Here is a 22,361-nt window from a genome sequence, read left to right on the forward strand (position 1 = left end):
TGGGGGCATTGGGGAGGTTGGGGGCATTGGGGACATTGGGGGCATTGGGGGCATTGGGGACATTGGGGGCATTGGGGACATGGGGGGCATTGGGGACATTGGGTGCATTGGGGACATTGGGGGCATTGGGGACATTGGGGGCATTGGGGAGGTTGGGGGCATTGGGGACATTGGGGGCATTGGGGGCATTGGGGACATTGGGGGCATTGGGGACATGGGGGGCATTGGGGACATTGGAGTCATTGGGGACATGGGGGACATTGGGGACATTGGGTGCATTGGGGACATTGGGAGCATTGGAGACATTGGGGAGGTTGAGGACATTGGGGGCATTGGGGACATTGGAGTCATTGGGGACATGGGGGACATTGGGAGCATTGGGGAGGTTGGGGACATTGGAGGCATTGGGCACGTTGGGAACATTGGGGGCACTGGGGACATGGGACGCATTGGGGACATTGGGGACATGGGGGCCATGGGGGGTATGGGGGACATTGGGGGCATTGGGGAGGTTGGGGACACTGGGGGCATTGGGTGCATTTGAGACATTGGGGACATGGGGCGCATTGGGGACATTGGGGACATTGGGGGCATTGGGGACATTGGGGACATTGGGGGCATTGGAGACATGGGGACACTGGGGGACAGGGGAGCCTGTACGGCCGCACTACGACTTCACGGCCAGCCGGCACCACGTGGTGCAGTGAGTGACGGGGGGACGTGGGGACATTGGGGACATTGGGGGCATTGGGGACATTGGGGACGCATTGGGGACATGTGGGACATAGGGGGCATTGGGGTCATTGGGGGCATTGGGGAGGTTGGGGACATTGGGGTCATTGGGGACAGGGGGGCCATTGGGGGCATTGGGGACACTGGGCACATGGGGGGCTTTGGGGAGGTTGGGGGCATTGGGGAGGTTGGGGACATTGGGGGCATTGGGTGCATTAGGGACATTGGGGTCATTGGGGACATGGAGGACATTGGGGACATTGGGGGCATTGGGGACATGGGGGACATTGGGGAGGTTGGGGACACTGGGGGCATTGGGCACGTTGGGAACATTGGGAGCACTGGGGACATGGGGCACATCGGGGACATTGGGGGCATTGGGGACATTGGGGACATTGGGGGCATTGGGGACATTGGGGACACTGGGGGACAGGGGAGCCTGTACGGCCCGCGCTACGACTTCACGGCCAACAGGCACCACGTGGTGCAGTGAGTGACGGGGGCACGTGGGGACATTGGGGACGTTGGGGGCATTGGGGACATGGGGGGCATTGGGGACATGGGGGGCATTGGGGACATTGGGGACATGGGGGGCATTGGGGACATGGGGGGCATTGGGGACATTGGGGACATTGGGGACATGGGGGGCATTGGGGACATTGGGGGCATTGGGGAGGTTGGGGACACTGGGGGCATTGGGTGCATTTGGGACATTTGGGACATTGGGAGCATTGGGGGCATTGGGGAGGTTGGGGACATTGGGGGCATTGGGGGCATTGAGGACGTTGGGGGCATTGGGGACATTGGAGGCATTGGGGAGGTTGGGGACATTGGGGGCATTGGGGACATTGGGGACATTGGGGACATTGGGGACATTGGGGGCATTGGGGACATGGGGACACTGGGGGACAGGGGAACCTGTATGGGCCGCACTACGACTTCACGGCCAGCGGGCACCACGTGGTGCAGTGAGTGACGGGGGGACATTGGGGACATTGGGGGCATTTGGGACATTGGGGACATGGGGGACATTGGGGACATGGGGGGCATTGGGGACATTGGGTGCATTTGGGACATTGCGGGCATTGGGGACGCTGAGGGCATTGGGGGCAATGAGGGCATTGGGGACATGGGGACGTTGGGGGCATTGTGGGCATTGTGGGCATTGGGGGCATTGGGGACATTGGGGACATTGGGGGCATTGAGGACATTGGGAGTATTGGGGAGGTTGGGGACATTGGGGGCATTGGGGAGGTTGGGAACATTGTGGGCACTGGGGACATGGGACGCGTTGGGGACATTGGGGACATGGGGGCCGTTGGGGGCATTGGGGGGACACAGGGGACATTGGGGGCATTGGGCACGTTGGGAACATTGGGGACATTGGGGACAGGGGGCACATTGGGAACATTGGGGGCATTGGAGGCATGGGGAACATTGGGGACATTGGGACCATTGAGGGCATTTGGGACATTGGGGACATGGGGACACTGAGGACATTGGGGGGACACAAGGGGCATGGGGACACTGGGGACACTGGGGACACTGGGGACACCAACCAGTGTGGCTGGGGACAGTGGGAAATGAGGGTGCTGGGGGGGTGTGTTGCCATGTTCCCCCCCATGTCCCCCTGTCCCCCCTGTCCCCCCGTGTCCCCATGTCCTCCCATGTCCCCACATCCCCCATGCCCCCCATGTCCCCATATCCCCCATGTCCCCAATGACCCCCATGTCCCTGTGTCCCCATGTCCCCCTGTGCCTCCATGTCCCCCCCATGTCCACCCATGTCCCTGTGTCCCCATGTGCCCATGTCCCCCTGTGTCCCCATGTCCCTCTGTGTCCCCATGTTCCCTCATGTTGCTGTGTCCCCATGTCCCCCCATGTCCCCATGACCCCCATGCCCGCCATGTCCCCATATCCCCAATGTCACCCATGTCCCCGTATCCCCCATGTCCCCAATGTCCCAAATGTCCCCCTATATAACTGTGTCCCCATGTCCTCTGTGTCCCCCTGTACTTCTGTGTCCCCATGTCTCCAATGTCCCCCATGTCCCAAATGTCCCCCCATGTCCCCCCAATGTCCTCCATTGCCCCCCATGTCCCCATATCCCCATGTCCCCCCATGTCCCTGTGTCCCCATGTCCCCCATGCCCCCCATGTCCCCATATCCCCAGTGTCCCTCATGTCCCCAATGTCCCCCATGTCCCCATATCCCCCATGTCCCCAATGTCCCCATATCCCCAATGTCCCCCATGTCCCCATATCCCCCATGTCCCCAATGTCCCAAATGTCCCCAATGTCCTCATATCCCCCATGTCCCCAATGTCCCCCATGTCCCCATATCCCCCATGTCCCCCATGTCCCCATATCCCCAATGTCCCCCATGTCCCCATATCCCCCATGTCCCCAATGTCCCAAATGTCCCCCTGTGTCCCCCCATGTCCCCCATTGCCCCCATGTGTCCCCCGTGTCCCAAATGTCCCCCCATGTCCCTGTGTCCCCATGTCCCCCTGTGCCTCCATGTTCGCCCCACATCCCCCCATGTCCCTGTGTCCCCATGTGCCCATGTCCCCTCATGTCCCTGTGTCCCCCTGTCCCTGCGTCCCCATCTTCCCCCTGTGTCCCCATGTCACCCCATGTCCATGTGTCCCCCCATGTCCCCGTGTCCCCATGTCCCCTCCATGTCCTTATGTCCCCATGTCCCCAGCCTGGCCTGCGCTTGTCACTCGTTCCACTACGTCAAGCGGCTCCTGGAGACGCTGTTCGTGCACCGGTTCTCGCACGGGACCATGCCCCTGCGCAACATCTTCAAGGTGACACCGCGACAGCCGCGTCACCCGCGAGCCGCCTGCGCCCTCCGCCTGTCCCCACCTGTCCCCAATGTGTCCCCACCGTGTCCCCACAGAACTGCACCTACTACTGGGGCTTCGCTGCCTGGATGGCGTATTACATCAACCACCCGCTCTACACCCCACCCGGTGAGTGTCACCGTCACTGTCACCGTCACTGTCACTGTCACCCCCTGTCACATCAACCACCCGCTCTACACCCCACCCGGTGAGTGTCACCGTCACTGTCACCGTCACTGTCACTGTCACCACCTGTCACATCAACCACCCGCTCTACACCCCCCCCGGTGAGTGTCACCGTCACTGTCACCGTCACTGTCACCCCCTGTCACATCAACCACCCGCTCTACACCTTCCCGGGTGAGTGTCACCGTCACTGTCACCGTCACTGTCACTGTCACCCCCTGTCACATCAACCACCCGCTCTACACCCCACCCGGTGAGTGTCACCGTCACTGTCACCGTCACTGTCACTGTCACCCCCTGTCACATCAACCACCCGCTCTACACCCCACCCGGTGAGTGTCACCGTCACTGTCACCGTCACTGTCATTGTCACCCCCTGTCACATCAACCACCCGCTCTACACCCCCCCCGGTGAGTGTCACCGTCACTGTCACCGTCACTGTCACTGTCACCCCCTGTCACATCAACCACCCGCTCTACACCCCACCCGGTGAGTGTCACCGTCACTGTCACCGTCACTGTCACTGTCACCCCCTGTCACATCAACCACCCGCTCTACACCCCCCCCGGTGAGTGTCACCGTCACTGTCACCGTCACTGTCACTGTCACCCCCTGTCACATCAACCACCCGCTCTACACCCCACCCGGTGAGTGTCACCGTCACTGTCACCGTCACTGTCACTGTCACCCCCTGTCACATCAACCACCCGCTCTACACCCCACCCGGTGAGTGTCACCGTCACTGTCACTGTCACCCCCTGTCACATCAACCACCCACTCTACACCCCCCCCACCCCCGGTGAGTGTCACCGTCACTGTCACCATCCCTGAACCCCCTCCCCGTGTCCCCATGTGTCCCCATGTCCCCAGGGACACCATGGGGGTGTCACCATCCCTGACCCCCCCATGTCCCCATGTGTCCCCATGTGTCCCCATGTCCCCGGGGACACCACGGGGGTGTCACCATCCCTGACCCCCCCCTGTGTCCCCCAGCGTACGGTGACGAGCAGGTGAAGCTGGCGCTGGGCGTCTTCCTGGTGGGTGCTGGGGGGCATTGGGGTGCGGGGGGGGGGGGGGGGGTCACATGGGTGCTGGGGGGTTTGGGGGGATCCGGGTGGGTGCTGGGGGGGTTGGGGGGGAGGTGGGTCCGGGGGGGTCCGGGTGGGTACTGGGGGGTGGGGGGGGTCCAGGTGGGTGCTGGGGGGGGGCAGGTGGGGGTGGGGGGGCTTAGGTGGGTGCTGGGGGGGGTGGGTGGGGGCACTGGGTGGGTGCTGGGGGGTGGGGGTGGGGGGGCACTGGGTGGGTGCTGGGGGGTGGGGGTGTGGGGTCGGGTGGGTGCTGGGGGGGGTGGGGGGGGGGCACTGGGTGGGTGCTGGGGGGTGGGGGTGGGGGGTCAGGTGGGTGCTGGGTGGGGGTTGGGGGGAGAGGTGGGGGGGGGATGCACTGGGTGGGTGCTGGGGGGTGGGGGGGGTCTGGTTGGGTGCTGGGGGGTTGGGGGGGGACGTGGGGGTGGGGGGCACTGGGTGGGTGCTGGGAGGGGGTGGGGGGGGCAGGTGGGTCCGGGGGGTTCAGGGTGGGTGCTGGAGGGTGGGGGTGGGGGTCCGGGTGCCACCCACAGCTCAGGGACTCAGGGACCCCCCCTTGTGTCCCCCCCCCACCACCCAGTTCTGCCAACTTGGCAACTTCTCCATCCACGTGGCCCTGAGGAACCTGCGCCCTGCGGGTGAGGGGACGGGGGACATGGGGACACGGGGGGACACGGGGGGACACGGGGGGACATGGGGGGACGTGGGGGGACGTGGGGACACAGGGGGATGTGGGGACATGGGGGGAAATGAGGGGATGTGGGGACATGGGAGACACAGGGACATGGGTGTCCCTGGGGTGTCCTATGGGTGTCCATGGGTGTCCCATGGGTGTCACACGGGTGTCACACGGTGTCACACGGGTGTCCCATGGGTGTCACATGGGTGTCACACGGGTGTCCCATGGGTGTCCCATGGGTGTCACACGGGTGTCACACGGGTGTCACATGGGTGTCCCATGGGTGTCACACGGGTGTCACACGGGTGTCCCATGGGTGTCCCATGGGTGTCACACGGGTGTCCCATGGGTGTCACATGGGTGTCACACAGGTGTCCCATGGGTGTCCCATGGGTGTCACACGGGTGTCCCATGGGTGTCCCATGGGTGTCACACGGGTGTCACACGGGTGTCCCATGGGTGTCACACGGGTGTCCCATGGGTGTCACATGGGTGTCACACGGGTGTCACACGGGTGTCACACGGGTGTCACATGGGTGTCCCATGGGTGTCACATGGGTGTCCCATGGGTGTCCCATGGGTGTCACACGGGTGTCACACGGGTGTCACATGGGTGTCCCATGGGTGTCCTATGGGTGTCCTATGGGTGTCCCTGAGGTGTCCCACAGGTGTCCCTGGGGTGTCCTATGTGTGTCCCATGGATGTCCCTGGGTGTCCCATGGATGTCACACAGATGTCCCATGGGTGTCACACGGGTGTCCCATGTTATCCCTGGGGTGTCCTATGGTTGTCCATGGGTGACCCTGGGGTGTCCCTTGGTGTCCCATGGGTGTCCCTGGGTGTCCCATGGGTGTCCCCTGAGTGTCACACGGGTGTCCCTGGGTGTCCCATGGGTGTCCCCTGGGTGTCACATGGGTGTCCCTGGGTGTCCCACGGGTGTCCCTGGGTGTCCCATGGGTGTCCCCTGGGTGTCACATGGGTGTCCCTGGGTGTCCCATGGGTGTCCCCTGGGGTGTCCATGGGTGTCCCATGTTGTCCCTGGGGTGTCCCGTGAATGTCCCATGGGTGTCCCACGGGTGTCACACATTGTCCCTGGGGTGTCCTATGGGGATCCCTGGGGTGTCCCATGGGTGTCCCACAGGTGTCCCATGGGTGTCCCACGGGTGTCACACGTTGTCCCGTGGGTGTCCCATGGGGGGTCCCTGGGTGTCCTGTGGGTGTCCCTGGGGTGTTCTGTGGGGGTCCCATGGGTGTCCCTGGGGTGTCCCATGGGGATTCCTGGGGTGTCCCATGGGTGTCCCATGGGTGTCACACGTTGTCCCTGGGGTGTCCTATGGGAATCCCTGGGGTGTCCCATGGGTGTCACACGGATGTCCCACGGTGTCCCATGGGTGTCCCATGGGGTGTCCCATGGGTGTCACACGGATGTCCCACGGGTGTCCCACGGTGTCCCATGGGAGGTCCCTGGGTGTCCTATGGGTGTCCTGTGGGGGTCCCATGGGTGTCCCTGGGGTGTCCCATGGGGATTCCTGGGCTGTCCCATGGTTGTCACACAGGTGTCCCTGGGGTGCCCTTTGTGTGTCCCATGGGTGTCCCTGGGTGTCCCACGGGTGTCCTATGGGTGTCACACGGGTGTCCCTGGGCTGTCCTATGGGGATCCCTGGGGTGTCACACGGGTGTCCCTGGGCTGTCCTATGGGGATCCCTGGGGTGTCACACAGGTGTCCCTGGGGTGTCTCTGGGTGTCCCACAGGTGTCGCACGGGTGTTGCTGGGGTGTCCTATGGGGATCTCTGGGGTGTCCCGTGGATGTCTCGTGGGTGTCCTATGGATGTCACACGGGTGTCGCACGGGTGTCCCTGGGGTGTCCCACGGATGTCCCATGGGTGTCCTATGGGTGTTGCGCGGGTGTTGCTGGGGCGTCCTATGGGGATCTTTGGGGTGTCCTATGGGTGTTCTATGGGGATCTCTGGGGTGTCCCATGGGTGTTCTATGGGGATCTATGGGGTGTCCCATGGGTGTTGCACGGGTGTCCAATGGGTGTCCCTGGGTGTCCCATGGCTGTCCCATGGGTGTCCTATGGGTGTCCCACGGGTGTCCCACGGGTGTTGCTGTGGCGTCCTATGGGGATCTCTGGGGTGTCCCATGGGTGTCCTATGGGGATCCCTGGGGTGTCCCATGGGTGTTGCACGGGTGTCCAATGGGTGTCCCTGGGTGTCCCATGGCTGTCCCTGGGTGTCCCATGGCTGTCCCATGGGTGTCCTATGGGTGTCCCACGGGTGTCACACGGGTGTTGCTGTGGCGTCCTATGGGGATCTCTGGGGTGTCCCTGGGGTGTCCTATGTGTGTCCCATGGATGTCCCTGGGTGTCCCATGGATGTCACACAGATGTCCCATGGGTGTCACACGGGTGTCCCACGGGTGTCCCACGTTGTCCCATGGGTGTCCCATGGGAGGTCCCTGGGTGTCCTGTGGGTGTCCTGTGGGGGTCCCATGGGTGTCCCTGGGGTGTCCCATGGGGATTCCTGGGGTGTCCCATGGGTGTCACACAGGTGTCCCTGGGTGTCCCATGGGTGTCCCTGGGTGTCCCACGGGTGTCCTATGGGTGTCACACGGGTGTCCCTGGGCTGTCCTATGGGGATCCCTGGGGTGTCACACAGGTGTCCCTGGGGTGTCTCTGGGTGTCCCACGGGTGTCGCACGGGTGTTGCTGGGGTGTCCTATGGGGATCTCTGGGGTGTCCCGTGGATGTCTCGTGGGTGTCCTATGGGTGTCACACGGGTGTCCCACGGGTGTCCCATGGGTGTCCTATGGGTGTTGCGCGGGTGTTGCTGGGGCGTCCTATGGGGATCTCTGGGGTGTCCTATGGGTGTTCTATGGGGATCTCTGGGGTGTCCCATGGGTGTTGCACGGGTGTCCAATGGGTGTCCCTGGGTGTCCCATTGGTGTCCCTGGGTGTCCCATGGCTGTCCCATGGGTGTCCTATGGGTGTCCCACGGGTGTCCCACGGGTGTTGCTGTGGCGTCCTATGGGGATCTCTGGGGTGTCCCATGGGTGTCCTATGGGGATCCCTGGGGTGTCCCATGGGTGTCCCATGGGTGTCCTATGGGTGTCCCACGGGTGTCCCACGGGTGTTGCTTGGCGTCCTATGGGGATCTCTGGGGTGTCCCATGGGTGTCCTATGGGGATCCCTGGGGTGTCCCACGGGTGTCCCATGGATGTCCCACGGGTGTCCCATGGGTGTCCCGGGGGGGTCCCACATTGTGGGGGTTGCAGGCTCCAAGACGCGGAAGATCCCGTACCCCACCCGCAACCCCTTCACCTGGCTGTTCCTGCTCGTGTCCTGTCCCAACTACACCTACGAGGTGACCGCGGGGACACCGCGGCGGGGACAATGCTGGGGGCACACCGCTGGGGTTGGTGACACCGCTGGGGTGACAATGCTGGGGTGACAATGCTGGGGTGACACCACTGCGGGTGACACTGCTGGGGTGACACTGCTGGGGTGACACCGCTGGGGTGGGTGACACTAATGGGGTTGGTGACACTGCTGGGGTGACACTGCTGGGGGTGACACCGCTGGGGGACAATGCTGGGGTGACACCGCTGGGGGGACAATGCTGGGGTGACACCACTGCGGGTGACACTGCTGGGGTGACACTGCTGGGGTGACACCGCTGGGGGGGGACAATGCTGGGGGGGTGACACTAGTGGGGTTGGTGACACTGCTGGGGTGACAATGCTGGAGTGACACCACTGGGGTGGGTGACACTAATGGGGTTGGTGACACTGCTGGGGTGACACCGCTGGGGTGACACTGCTGGGGTGACACTGCTGGGGGGACAGTGCTGGGGGGACAGTGCTGGGGTGACACCACTGGGGGGGACAATGCTGAGGGGGGGTGACACTAATGGGGTTGGTGACACTGCTGGGGTGACACCACTGGGGTGACACTAATGGGGGTGACACTGCTGGGGTGGCAATGCTGGGGTGACACCACTGGGGGGGACAATGCTAGGGGGGTGACATTAATGGGGTTGGTGACACTGCTGGGTGACACCACTGGGGGGGACAATGCTGAGGTGACACCGCAGGTGACACTGCTGGGGTGACATTAATGGGGGGGACAATGCTGAGGTGACACCGCAGGTGACACTGCTGGGGTGACATTAATGGGGGGGTGACACTGCTGGGGTGACACCACTGGGGGGACAATGCTAGGGGGGTGACAAGCTGGGGTGGGTGACACTACTGGGGTGACACTAATGGGGGTGACACTGCTGGGGTGACACCACTGGGGTGACACTGCTGGATGGGGTCACTACTGGGGGGGCCAATGCTGGGGTGACACTAATGGGGTTGGTGACACTGCTGGGGGTGACACTGCTGGGGTGACACTGTTGGGGGTGACACTGCTGCGGGGGACACTGCTGGGGTGACACTGCTGGGGGTGACACTGCTGGGGGGGGGACAATGCTGGAGTGACACCGCTGGGGATGGTGACACTGCTGGGGGTGACACTAATGGGGGTGACACTGCTGGGGGGGGACAATGCTGGGGTGACACCACTGGGGTTGGTGACACTGCTGGGGTGACACTGCTGGGGTGACAATGCTGGGGTGACACCACTGGGGTTGGTGACACTGCTGGGGGTGACACCGCTGGGGTTGGGGACACTGCTGGGGGTGACACTAATGGGGGTGACACTGCTGGAGGGGACAATGCTGGGGTGACACTGCTGGGGTTGGTGACACTGCTGGGGTGACACTGCTGGGGTGACAATGTTGGGGTGACAATGTTGGGGTGGCACTGCTGGGGGGGACAATGCTGGGGGATGACACTGCTGGGGTGGGTGGCACTAATGGGGTTGGTGACACCAATGGGGAGGTGACACCAATGCGGAGGTGACACCAATGGGGAGGTGACACCAATGGGGAGGTGACACCAATGCAGAGGTGACACCAATGGGGAGGTGACACCAATGGGGAGGTGACACCAATGGGGAGGTGACACCAATGGGCTGTGACCTGCGCTGCCCCCCAGGTCGGGTCCTGGATCGGCTTCACCATCATGACCCAGTGTCTGCCCGGTGAGCTCGGGGACACCGGGGGGACACCGGGGGACGTTTGTGACGGGGGGACCCTGTGGGGGGACGGGGCCACCCTGGGGTGTCCCCATGGCCCACCCTGGGGTCCCCATGTCACCCCCATGTCCCATGTCCCACCCTGGGGTCCCCACATCCCCTGTCACCCCCATGTCTCGTCTTGGTGTCCCCATGTCCCTTTCACCCCATGTCCCACCCTGGGGTCTCCATGTCACCCCCATGTCCCGTGTCCCACCCTGGGGTCCCCATGGCCCTGTCACCCCCCCATGTTCAGTCCTAGGGTCCTCCTGTGCCACCCTGGGGTCCCCATGTCACCCCCATGTCCCACCCTGGGGTCCCCATGTCCCATGTCCCACCCTGGGGTCCCCATGCCCTTGTCACCCCATGTCCCACCCTGGGGTCCCCATGTCACCCCCATGTCCCATGTCCCACCCTGGGGTCCCCATATCCCCTGTCACCCCATGTCCCACCCTGGGGTCCCCCTGTCACCCCATGTCCCACCCTAGGGTCCCCATGTCCCATGTCCCACCCTGGGGTCCCCATGTCCCCTGTCACCCCCATGTCCCATCATGGGTTCCCCATGTCCCCTCCATGTCCCACCCTGGGGTCCCCATGGCCCCTGTCACCCCACCTGTCCCACCCTGGGGTGTCCCCATGTCCCCTGTCACCCCAATTATCCCTGTTACCCCAATGTCCCCTGTTACCCCAATGTCCCCTGTTACCCCCATGTCCCACCCTGGGGTCCCCATGTCCCCTCCATGTCCCATCCTGGGGTCCCCATGACCCACCCTGGGGTCCCCACGTCCCCTGTCACCCCCGTGTCCCATCTGGGGTCCCCATGACCCACCTGGGGGTCCCCACGTCCCCTGTCACCCCCATGTCCCATCTGGGGTCCCCCGTCCCACCCTGGGGTCCCCGTGTCCCCTCCATGTCCCATATCCCACCCTGGGCTCCGTGTCCCCCCCTCCAGCTGCCCAGATGTCCCACCCCCTGGTGTCCCCATGTCCCTGACGTGTGTCCCCATGTCCCTGTGTCCCATGTCCCTGTGTCCGTGACACGTGTCCCTGTGTCCCTGTGTCCTGTGTCCCCATGTCCCTGACGTGTGTCCCCGTGTCCTTGACGTGTCCCCATGTCCCTCACATGCCCCCATGTAGCGTGTCCCGTGTCCATCACGTGTGTCCCCATGCCATGATGTGTGTCCCCATGTCCGTGACGCGTGTCCCCGTGTCCCTGACGTGTGTCCCCGTGTCCGTGACATGTGTCCCCTGTCCCCGACGTGTGTCCCCGTGTCCATGACGCGTGTCCCCGTGTCCGTGATGCGTGTCCCATGTCCCCATGTCCCTGACGTGTGTCCCCGTGTCCCTGATGCATGTCCCCATGTCCCCAACGTGTGTCCCCGTGTCCCTGTGTCCCTGATGCGTGTCCTTGTCCCTGATGTGTGTCCCCTTGTCCCCGACACATGTCCCATGTCCCCGTGCCCCTGACATGTGTCCCCATGTCCGTGACGCATGTCCCCACATCCCAGTGTCCGTGACGCGTGTCCCTGTGTCCCCATGTCCGTGACGCGTGTCTCCGTGTCCCTGACGTGTGTCCCCATGTCTGTGATGTGTGTCCTGTGTCCGTGACCCGTGTGTGTGACCCACGTCCCTGACGTGTGTCCCGTGTCCCCATGTCCCTGACGTGTGTCCCATGTCCCATGGTGACGTGGGTCCGTGTCCCATGTCCCGTGTCCATGTCCCATGTCCCGTGGTGATGGGTGTCTGTGTCCCATGTCCCATATCCATGTCCCATGTCCCATGTCCATGTCCCATGTCGCCTGTCCCGTGGTGACGCGTGTCCGTGTCCCATGTCCGTGTCCATGTCCCATGTCCAGTGTCCATGTCCTGTGTCCATGTCCCATGTCCGTGTCCCATGTCCCATATCCATGTCCCATGGTGACGTGTGTCCGTGTCCCATGTCCCATGTCCATGTCAAATGTCCCGTGTCCATGTCCCCTGTCCTGTGGTGACGCGTGTCCATGTCCCATGTCCTGTGTCCATGTCCCATGTCCGTGTCCCATGTCCCATATCCATGTCCCGTGTCCGTGTCCCGTGTCCCGTGTCCCGTAGTGACGCGTGTCCATGTCCCATGTCCCGTGTCCATGTCCCGTGTCCATGTCTCACGTCCCCTGTCCATGTCCCATGTCCCTTGTCCGTGTCCCATGTCCCGTGTCCCATGGTGACACGTGTCCATGTCCCATGTCCCGTGTCTGTGTCCCATGTCCCATATCCATGTCCCATGTCCCGTGTCCATGTCCCGTGTCCTGTGTCCATGTCCCGTGTCCCATGTCCATGTTCGTGTCCCATGTCCCGTGTCCTGTGTCCATGTCCCGTGTCCATGTCCCCTGTCCATGTCCCGTGTCCCATGTCCCGTGTCTGTGTCCATGTCCCGTGTTCATGTCCCATGTCCCATGTCCGTGTCCCGCGTCCCATGTCCGCGTCCCATGTCCCGTGGTGACGTGTGCGTGTCCCATGTCCCGTGTCCATGTCCCGTGTCCCGTGGTGATGCGTGTCCGTGTCCCGTGTCCCGAGGTGACGTGTGCGTGTCCCATGTCCTGTGTCCGTGTCCCGCGTCCCATTTCCATGTCCCGTGTCCTGAGGTGACGTGTGCGTGTCCCATGTCCCATGTCCGTGTCCCGCGTCCCATGTCCCGTGTCCCATGTCCCATGTCTGTGTCCCGTGTCCCATGTCCCGTGTCCCATGTCCGTGTCCCATGTCCCGTGGTGACATGTGTGTGTCCCATGTCCCGTGTCCGTGTCCCATGTCCCGTGGTGACGCGTGTGCGTGTCCCGTGGCAGTGGCGCTGTTCTCGCTGGTGGGCTTTGTCCAGATGGCCATCTGGGCGCAGGGGAAGCACCGCAGCTACCTCCGGGAGTTCCGCGAGTACCCCGCGCTGCGCTCGCCCATCGTCCCCTTCCTGCTGTGACACCGAGGGGACACCAAGGGGACACCCCCGACCGTCCCCTTCCTGCTGTGACACCAAGGGGACACCACAGGGACACCCCCGCATTGTCCCCTTCCTGCTGTGACACCAAGGGGACACCACGGGGACACCCCCGACCGTCCCCTTCCTGCTGTGACACCGTGGGGACACCAAGGGGACACCCCCGCATTGTCCCCTTCCTGCTGTGACACTGCAGGGACACCACAGGGACACCCCCGGTTCCCGCTGTGACACTGTGGGGACACCACGGGGACACCCCCGCATTGTCCCCTTCCTGCTGTGACACTGCAGGGACACCACGGGGACACCCCCCGATCGTCCCCTTCCTGCTGTGACACCAAGGGGACACCATGGGGACACCCCCATTCCTGCTGTGACACCCTGAGGACACCATGGGGACACCCGATTGTCCCCTTCCCCCCGCTGTGACACCACAGGGCCACCCTGGGGACACCCAGACCTGTCCCTGTCACCCTTGGGGACACCCCACAGTGACACCCTGAGCCAGCAGCAGGGCCAGGGACACGAGGACAAGGGACACGAGCGTGTTGTCCCCCCGCTGTCCCTTGTCACCCTTCCAGGGACCTGTCCCCTCTGTCCCCATCCCCAGTGTCACCCATGGGACCGCCGCGGCCACCCGGTGACACCGCGACGTGACCGGAATGACCCGTGTGTCACCCGCACGTGACCCGTCATTGTCCCCCCGCTTCCTGGTCCCCACAGGTGACAATAAACGGTGTCACCCCCCAGCACGTGAGTCCTGTCATTGTCCCACCCCATGGGGACAGTCCCTGTTGTCCCCAAGCTCGGCGGGTGTCACCGTCCCCCCCGGGTGTTGTCCCCAAGCGCGGTGACAAACCCAGCACGGAATCAACTCCATGGGTTTTATTGTGTGGTGGGTGTCTCGGTGTCACCGATGTCACCGTGTCACCAGTGTCACCTGTGTCCCGATGTCACTCGCTTGTCACCTCCTGCCGCCGGAGCCGCTTCTGGCGCTGGAGCAGCCGCCGCTCGCGCTCAAACTCCTTCATGCGCATCACGTAGCTGGGGACGTGGGGACAGGGACGTCCCCAAGTGTCCCCAAGTGTCACCGGGGCCAGCGCCGCACTGGGACACCCCGGGGGTGGGGACACAGGGAGCCCCAGGGGACACCACGATGTCCCCAAGCCCGTCCCCGCTTGTCAGCAGCCCTGTGGCCCTGTCACCTCGCAGTGACGTCCTGGTGTCCCCCATGTCCCGGTGTCCCCCCCAGGCCCCGTGTCCCTCTGACCCTCCCCTGTCCTCCTTGTCCCCATGTCCCCCATGCCCACCTGTCCCACCTTGTCCCCTCACGCCCCCGGTACCCCCACATCCCTGTGTCACTCCCAGTGTCCCCCTGTCCCTCTGACCCCCATGTCCCCTGTCCCCCATGTCCCATGTCCCCCTGTCCCCTGGGTCCCCCTGTCCCCCATGTCTCCCCTGTCCCCCATGTCCCATGTGTCCCTGTCTCCTGTGTCCTCCTGTCCCCCTTCCCCGTGTCCTGCTGACCCCCATGTCCCCTTGTCCCATGTCCCCTGGTGTCCCTGTCCCCCATGTCCCCCTGACGCTCATGTCCCCCTGCCCTTCTGACCCCCATGTCCCCCTGTTCCCCCCTGTCCCCCTGACCCCTATGTCCCCCAGCCCCCCTGACCCCCATGTCCCCATGTCCCCTGTCCCTTTCACCCCCCTGACCCCCATGTCCCCATGTCCCCTGCCCCTTCCACCCCCCTGACCCCCATGTCCCCCTGACCCCCATGTCCCCTGTCCCTTCCACCCCCTTGACCCCCATGTCCCCCTGTCCCCTGTCCCTTTCACCCCCCTGACCCCCATGTCCCCATGTCCCCTGTCCCTTTCACCCCCCTGACCCCCATGTCCCCATGTCCCCTGCCCCTTCCACCCCCCTGACCCCCATGTCCCCCTGACCCCCATGTCCCCTGCCCCTTCCACCCCCCTGACCCCCATGTCCCCATGTCCCCTGCCCCTTCCACCCCCCTGACCCCCATGTCCCCTGTCCCCATGTCCCCTGTCCCTTTCACCCCCCTGACCCCCATGTCCCCCTGTCCCCAGGTCCCCTGTCCCTTCCACCCCCTTGACCCCCATGTCCCCTGTCGCTTTCACCCCCATGTCCCCCTGACCCCCATGTCCCCTGTCCCCATGTCCCCTGTCCCTTCCACCCCCTTGACCCCCATGTCCCCTGTCGCTTTCACCCCCATGTCCCCCTGACCCCCATGTCCCCCTGTCCCCAGGTCCCCTGTCCCTTTCACCCCCCTGACCCCCATGTCCCCCTGTCCCCATGTCCCCTGTCCCTTTCACCCCCCTGACCCCCACGTCCCCCTGTCCCCATGTCCCCTGTCCCTTTCACCCCCCTGACCCCCATGTCCCCCTGTCCCCATGTCCCCCGTCCCTTTCACCCCCCTGACCCCCATGTCCCCCTGTCCCCATGTCCCCTGTCCCTTTCACCCCCCTGACCCCCACATCCCCCTGTCCCCATGTCCCCTGTCCCTTTCACCCCCCTGACCCCCATGTCCCCCTGTCCCCATGTCCCCCGTCCCTTTCACCCCCCTGACCCCCATGTCCCCCTGTCCCCATGTCCCCTGTCCCTTTCACCCCCCTGACCCCCATGTCCCCCTGTCCCCATGTCCCCCGTCCCTTTCACCCCCCTGACCCCCATGTCCCCCTGTCCCCATGTCCCCTGTCCCTTTCACCCCCCTGACCCCCATGTCCCCTGTCCCCATGTCCCCTGTCCCTTTCACCCCCCTGACCCCCATGTCCCCCTGTCCCCATGTCCCCTGTCCCTTTCACCCCCCTGACCCCCATGTCCCCCTGTCCCCATGTCCCCTGTCCCTTCCACCCCCCTGACCCCCATGTCCCCTGTCCCCATGTCCCCTGTCCCTTTCACCCCCCTGACCCCCATGTCCCCATGTCCCCTGTCCCTTTCACCCCCCTGACCCCCATGTCCCCCTGTCCCCATGTCCCCTGTCCCTTTAACCCCATGTCCCCCTGACCCCCCTGTCCCCCTGTCCCTTCCACCCCCCTGACCCCCACGTCCCCCATGTCCCCTGTCCCCATGTCCCCTGTCCCTTTCACCCCCCTGACCCCCATGTCCCCATGTCCCCTGTCCCTTCCACCCCCCTGACCCCCATGTCCCCATATCCCCTGTCCCTTCGAGCCCCCGACCCCCATGTCCCCCTGTCCCCATGTCCCCTGTCCCTTTCACCCCCCTGACCCCCATGTCCCCCTGTCCCCCACGTCCCCCTGTCCCCATGTCCCCTGCCCCTTTCACCCCCCTGACCCCCATGTCCCCCTGTCCCCCATGTCCCCTGTCCCCATGTCCCCTGTCCCTTTCACCCCCCTGACCCCCATGTCCCCCTGTCCCCCACGTCCCCCTGTCCCCATGTCCCCTGCCCCTTTCACCCCCCTGACCCCCATGTCCCCTGTCCCCATGTCCCCTGTCCCTCCCACCCCCCTGACCCCCACATCCCCCCTGACCCCCGTGTCCCCCGCGTCCCCGCGTACTCGCGGTGCTGGCAGCTGTCCCAGCGGTGGCGCAGGTGGTGACAGGCCCAGGGGACGGGGAAGGCGTCGCGGTGGCAGCGCAGCAGGCGCAGGAGGTGGTGGCCGCAGTAGTCGCGCTGCTCCAGGGGCACCCGCGCCATGGCCAACTGCTGCGCAGAGCAGCCCGGGGCTGCGGCACGGGACACGGGGACATCAGGGGACATCGGGACGTGGGGGGACATGGGGACATCGGGGGAGATGGGGACATGGGGGGAGATGGGGCCATGGGGGAGATCGGGACATGGGGGGACATGGGGACAGTGGCACCCGCGCCATGGCCAACTGCTGCGCAGAGCAGCCCGGGGCTGTGTCATGGGACACGGGGACATCAGGGGACATCGGGACGTGGGGGGACATGGGGACATTGGGGGACATGGGGACATTGGGGGAGATGGGGACATGGGGGGACATGGGGGGAGATGGGGACATGGGGGGAGATGGGGCCATGGGGACAGTGGCACCCGCGCCATGGCCAATGCTGCGCAGAGCAGCCTGGGGCTGCGGGACGGGACACGGGGACATCGGGGACATCAGGGACATGGGGGGACATGGGGACATCGGGGGACATGGGGACAGCGGGGGACATGGGGACAGCGGGGGACATGGGGACATTGGGGGACATGGGGACATCGGGGGGACACAGGGACATGAGGGGACATTGGGGGATGGGGGGACATTAGGGGGGCACAGGGAGGGGGGACATGGGGACAGGGGGGACACAGGGACAGGGGGGACATGGGGACACAGGGAGGGGGGGACATCAGGGGGACATCGGAGGGTTGGGGACACGGGGACACATGGTTGGGGACACAGGGGGTGGCCATCATGGGGACACGAGTGCCCCATGGGGACACGGCAGGGGTGGGGACACGGTTGGTGGCCATCGCGGGGACATCAGCGCATGTGTGACACGTGGGGACAACACGGCAAGGGAGGGGACATGGGGACAGGGTGGGGACCAGGGGGTGGGGACACAGGGGACAAGGAAGGGGGGACAAGTCCCCCATGAGCACCCACCCCTGTGTCCCCCATGTCACCCCATCCCCCTTGTCCCACATGTCCCCCTATCCCCTGTGTCACCCCCATGTCCCCCCTGTCCCCCCATCCCCCATGTCCCCCCTGTCCCCCCATCCCCCTTGTCCCCCCTGTCCCCCCATCCCCCTTGTCCCCTCATCCCCCCATCCCCCTTGTCCCCCATCCCCTGTGTCACCCCCATCTCCCATGCCCCCCATGTCCCCCCCATCCCTCTTATCCCCGTGTCCTCCATGTCCCCCCTGTCCCACATGTCCCGCCATCCCCCATGTCCCCTGTGTCCCACATGTCCCCTACATCCTCCCTGTCCCCCCGTGTCCCCATGTCCCTCGTGTCCTTGTACCTCATGTCCCCCCATCCCCCTTGTCCCCCATGTCCCCTACATCCCTCTTGTACCCCATGTCCCCCCCTGCCCCTCCGTGTCCCCCCCATCCCCCTTGTCCCCCATGTCCCCCCATCCCCCTTGTCCTTGTCCCCCATGTCCCCCCATCCCCCATGTCCTCCGTGTCCCCCATGTCCCTTATATCCCCCCTGTCCCCCCGTGTCCCCCCAGTCCTTGTACCCCATGTCCCCCATGTCCCCCCATCCCCCTTGTCCCTCATGTCCCCCCATCCCCCGTGTCTCTCCCATCCCCCTCGTCCCCCATGTCCCCCATGTCCCCCCATCCCCCTTGTCCCCCATGTCCCCCCATCCCCCGTGTCCTCCCCATCCCCCGTGTCCTTGTCCCCCATGTCCCCCCATCCCCCGTGTCCTTGTCCCCCATGTCCCCCCATCCCCCTTGTACCCCATGTCCCCCCATCCCCCTTGTACCCCATGTCCCCCCATCCCCCGTGTCCTCCCCATCCCCCGTGTCCTTGTACCCCATGTCCCCCCATCCCCTCTGTCCCCCCCACCCCCCTTGTCCCCCGTGTCCCCCATGTCCCCTACATCCCCCTGTCCCCCCGTGTCCCTCCATCTCCCATGTCCCCCGTGTCCTTGCGCCCCATGTCCCCCCATCTCCCTTGCCCCCCCCATCCCCCGTGTCCCCCCCATGTCCCCCTTGTCCCCCCATCCCCTGTCCCCCCGTGTCCCCCCGTGTCCGCACTGACCGCGCGGGGCCCGGCCCGGCAGCCCCAGCTCCGGGGGGAACGAGGGCATGTGCAGCGGGTCCGGTTCGACCTCCCCGTCCCCGAGGTAGCGCCGCGCCAGGTGCGCGCCCATGGCCGCCCGGAAGCACCGGCGGGGACCGGAAACACCGGCGGGGACCGGAAACCCCGGCGGGGACACGGGAAACCCCGGCGGGACGCGGGAAACCCCGGCGGGGACACCGGGAGCACAAAGCGCGACGGACCCGTGGGAACCGGAAGTTCCCCCGCACCCCTCCAGGGCTGGAGCATAGAGGCGGTGGCTAGAGCGGCGCTGGAGCGTCTGGCGCCGCCTTGTGGCGGGGAGGACTTGGGGGCTTGGCTGGGGGTTTGGGGACATTTGGGGACGCGGGGGGTGTTGCGGAGATTTGGGGACACCCGGGAGCACAGCGAGGATCTTTGGGGACATTTGGGGACAGTCTGAGGCGTCAGGGACCCTTGGGGACATTTGGGGACCATCAGGGACACTGGGGGTGTCAGGGACCTTTGGGAACATTTGGGGACCATTGGGAGTGTCAGGGACCTTTGGGGACATTTGGGGACACCAGGGACCATTGGGGATGTCAGGAACCCTTGGGGACATTTGGGGACACAGGGGAGCACGGGGGGGGGGTCAGGGGACTCTTGGGGACATTTGGGGACCATCAGGGACACTGGGGGTGTCAGGGACCTTTGGGGACATTTGGGGACACAGGGGAGCACGGGGGGGGTCAGGGGACCCTTGGGGACATTTGGGGACACAGGGGAGCGCAGGGGGGGTCAGGGGACCCTTGGGGACATTTGGGGACCATCAGGGACACTGGGGGTGTCAGGGAACATTGGGGACCCTTGGGGACATTTGGAGACACAGGGGACCACTGGAGGGGAGGTCAAGGGACCCTTGGGGACATTTGGGGACCATCAGGGACACTGAGGGTGTCAGGGACCTTTGGGGACATTTGGGGACACAGGGGACCATTGGGAGTGTCAGGAACCTTTGGGGACATTTGGGGACACCAGGGACCATTGGGGGATCATCAGGGACACTGGGGGTGTCAGGGACCTTTGGGGACCACCAGGGACAGGGGGGCTGGGGACGTTTGGGAGACTGCTGAGCACCAGCGGGACCTTTGGGGACATTTGGGGACAATCGAGCACCTCCAGAGACACCGGTGGCTGTTGAGGACTCCAGAGAGATGGGGTCACCAGGGTGGGGACAGGGACATGTGGGGGACATGGGGGCTTTTGGGGGGTCCTGGGGTCACTGGGGGGGGGTTGGGGTCCCCAACACTGGGGACAGGGACATGGGGACACAGCCACCATGGTCCCCGACACTGGGGACATGGGGACAAGGGACTCCAAGTGTCCCCATGTCCCCTGTGTCCCCCCAACACCCCCCATACCCACCTGGTCCCCTTGTCCCCATGTCACATCAGGTCCCCAGATGTTCCCCCATGTTCCTCCCTGTGCTCATGTCCCTCTACATCCCCCATGTCCCCAATGTCCTCATGTCCCAATGTCACATCATGTCCCCCACTGGCCCCAGATGTCCCCCATTGTCCCCATATCCCCCAATGTCTCCACGTCATGTTGATACCTGAGGTGATTCTGGCACCATTTTGAGCCCTGAGGGCCACCAAGGGGACAATGGGTGGTGTCCTGGGTCATGAAGGGACCCCAGTGTCACCAAGGGCCATCAGGATGACACGGGATGGGGTGAGGGACCCAAACCAGCCCCAGGATGTCCCCAAAGCTTCAAACAAGAGCCAAGAGTCACCAGGAGGGACAAGAGATGGTTTATGGTGACACCAACCAGCTCCAGTGTCCCCAAAGTCAACCAAGGGCCATCTGAATGGACAAGAGAGGGTGACACAAACCAAGTGTCCCCAGGAGACATCAAGGGTCATTGGGATGACAGGGGATGGGGTGAGGACACAAACCAGTTCCAATGTCCCCATAGGAGACCAAGGGCCACCAAAGGGACAATGGGTGGTGTCCTGGGTCATGAGGGGACCCCAGTGTCACCAATGGAGGCCAAGGGCCATCAGAATGGTCAAGAGATTGGCTGAGGGACCCAAACCACCTCCAACATCCCTACAGGAGACCAAGGGCCACCAAAGGGACAATGGGTGGTGTCCTCCAACATGAGGAGACCCCAGTGTCACCAAGGGCCATCGGGATGACACGGGATCGGGGTGAGGGACCCAAACCACCTCCAACATCCCTACAGGAGACCAAGGGCCACCAAAGGGACAATGGGTGGTGTCCTCCAACATGAAGAGACCCCAGTGTCACCAAGGGCCATCGGGAGGGACAAGAGATGGTTTATGGTGACACCAACCAGCTCCAGTGTCCCCAAAGTCAACCACGGGCCATCAGAATGGACAAGAGACGTGGTGAGAGACCCAAACCACCTCCAATGTCACCACAGGAGACCAAGGGCCACCAAAGGGACAATGGGTGGTGTCCTCCAACATGAGGAGACCCCAGTGTCACCAAGGGCCATGGGGATGACAAGGGATGGGGGTGAGGGACCCAAACCAGTTCCAATGTCCCCATAGGAGACCAAGGGCCACCAAAGAGACAATGGGTGGTGTCCAGGGATACAAAGAGACCCCAGTGTCACCAAGGGCCATCAGGAGGGACAAGAGATGGTTTATGGTGACACCAACCAACTCCAGTGTCCCCAAAGTCAACCAAGGGCCATCGGAATGGACAAGAGATTGGCTGAGGGACCCAAACCATCTCCAACGTCACCATGGGAGACCAAGGGCCACCAAAGGGACAATGGGTGGTGTCCAGGGGCATGAAGGGACCCCAGTGTCACCAAGGGCCATCAGGAGGGACAAGGGATGGGGTGAGGGACCCAAACCAGCCCCAGGATGTCCCCAAAGCTTCAAACAAGAGCCAAGAGTCACCAGGAGGGACAAGAGGTGGTTTATGGTGACACCAACCAGCTCCAGTGTCCCCAAAGTCAACCAAGGGCCATCTGAATGGACAAGAGAGGGTGACACAAACCAAGTGTCCCCAGGAGACATCA

The 22,361-nt window shown here is 64.3% G+C and overlaps 2 protein-coding genes across 5 annotated transcripts in view; one reads left to right on the forward strand and one right to left on the reverse strand.

The window, feature by feature from the left end:
• Positions 1-14,362, forward strand: part of TECR (trans-2,3-enoyl-CoA reductase) — a 28,960-nt gene extending 14,598 nt beyond the window's left edge. For 2 of the 4 annotated variants that reach the window (XM_071800602.1, XM_071800601.1), the window contains 7 exons: positions 3,438-3,543; positions 3,636-3,708; positions 4,760-4,803; positions 5,432-5,489; positions 8,804-8,892; positions 10,571-10,621; positions 13,446-14,362. In XM_071800602.1, coding sequence (XP_071656703.1) covers positions 3,438-3,543; positions 3,636-3,708; positions 4,760-4,803; positions 5,432-5,489; positions 8,804-8,892; positions 10,571-10,621; positions 13,446-13,595 — 571 coding nt within the window. In that variant the 3' untranslated portion in view covers positions 13,596-14,362. The remainder of the gene's footprint in view (positions 1-3,437; positions 3,544-3,635; positions 3,709-4,759; positions 4,804-5,431; positions 5,490-8,803; positions 8,893-10,570; positions 10,622-13,445) is intronic. The other 2 variants (XM_065859233.2, XM_065859232.2) reach the window with 1 other exon arrangement.
• A 121-nt stretch (positions 14,363-14,483) lies between these two features.
• On the reverse strand, positions 14,484-19,584 carry NDUFB7 (NADH:ubiquinone oxidoreductase subunit B7). The gene is made up of 3 exons (XM_065859281.2): positions 19,307-19,584; positions 17,148-17,316; positions 14,484-14,657 (listed from the first exon to the last, which is right to left on the reverse strand). The coding sequence occupies exons 1-3, from the start codon at positions 19,416-19,418 to the stop codon at positions 14,567-14,569; spliced, it is 372 nt and encodes a 123-aa protein (XP_065715353.2). The 5' UTR covers positions 19,419-19,584; the 3' UTR covers positions 14,484-14,566.
• Positions 19,585-22,361: the final 2,777 nt, after the last annotated feature.

This window comes from Patagioenas fasciata, chromosome 32 (genome assembly GCF_037038585.1).
Source record: "Patagioenas fasciata isolate bPatFas1 chromosome 32, bPatFas1.hap1, whole genome shotgun sequence".
Taxonomy (NCBI): domain Eukaryota; kingdom Metazoa; phylum Chordata; class Aves; order Columbiformes; family Columbidae; genus Patagioenas; species Patagioenas fasciata.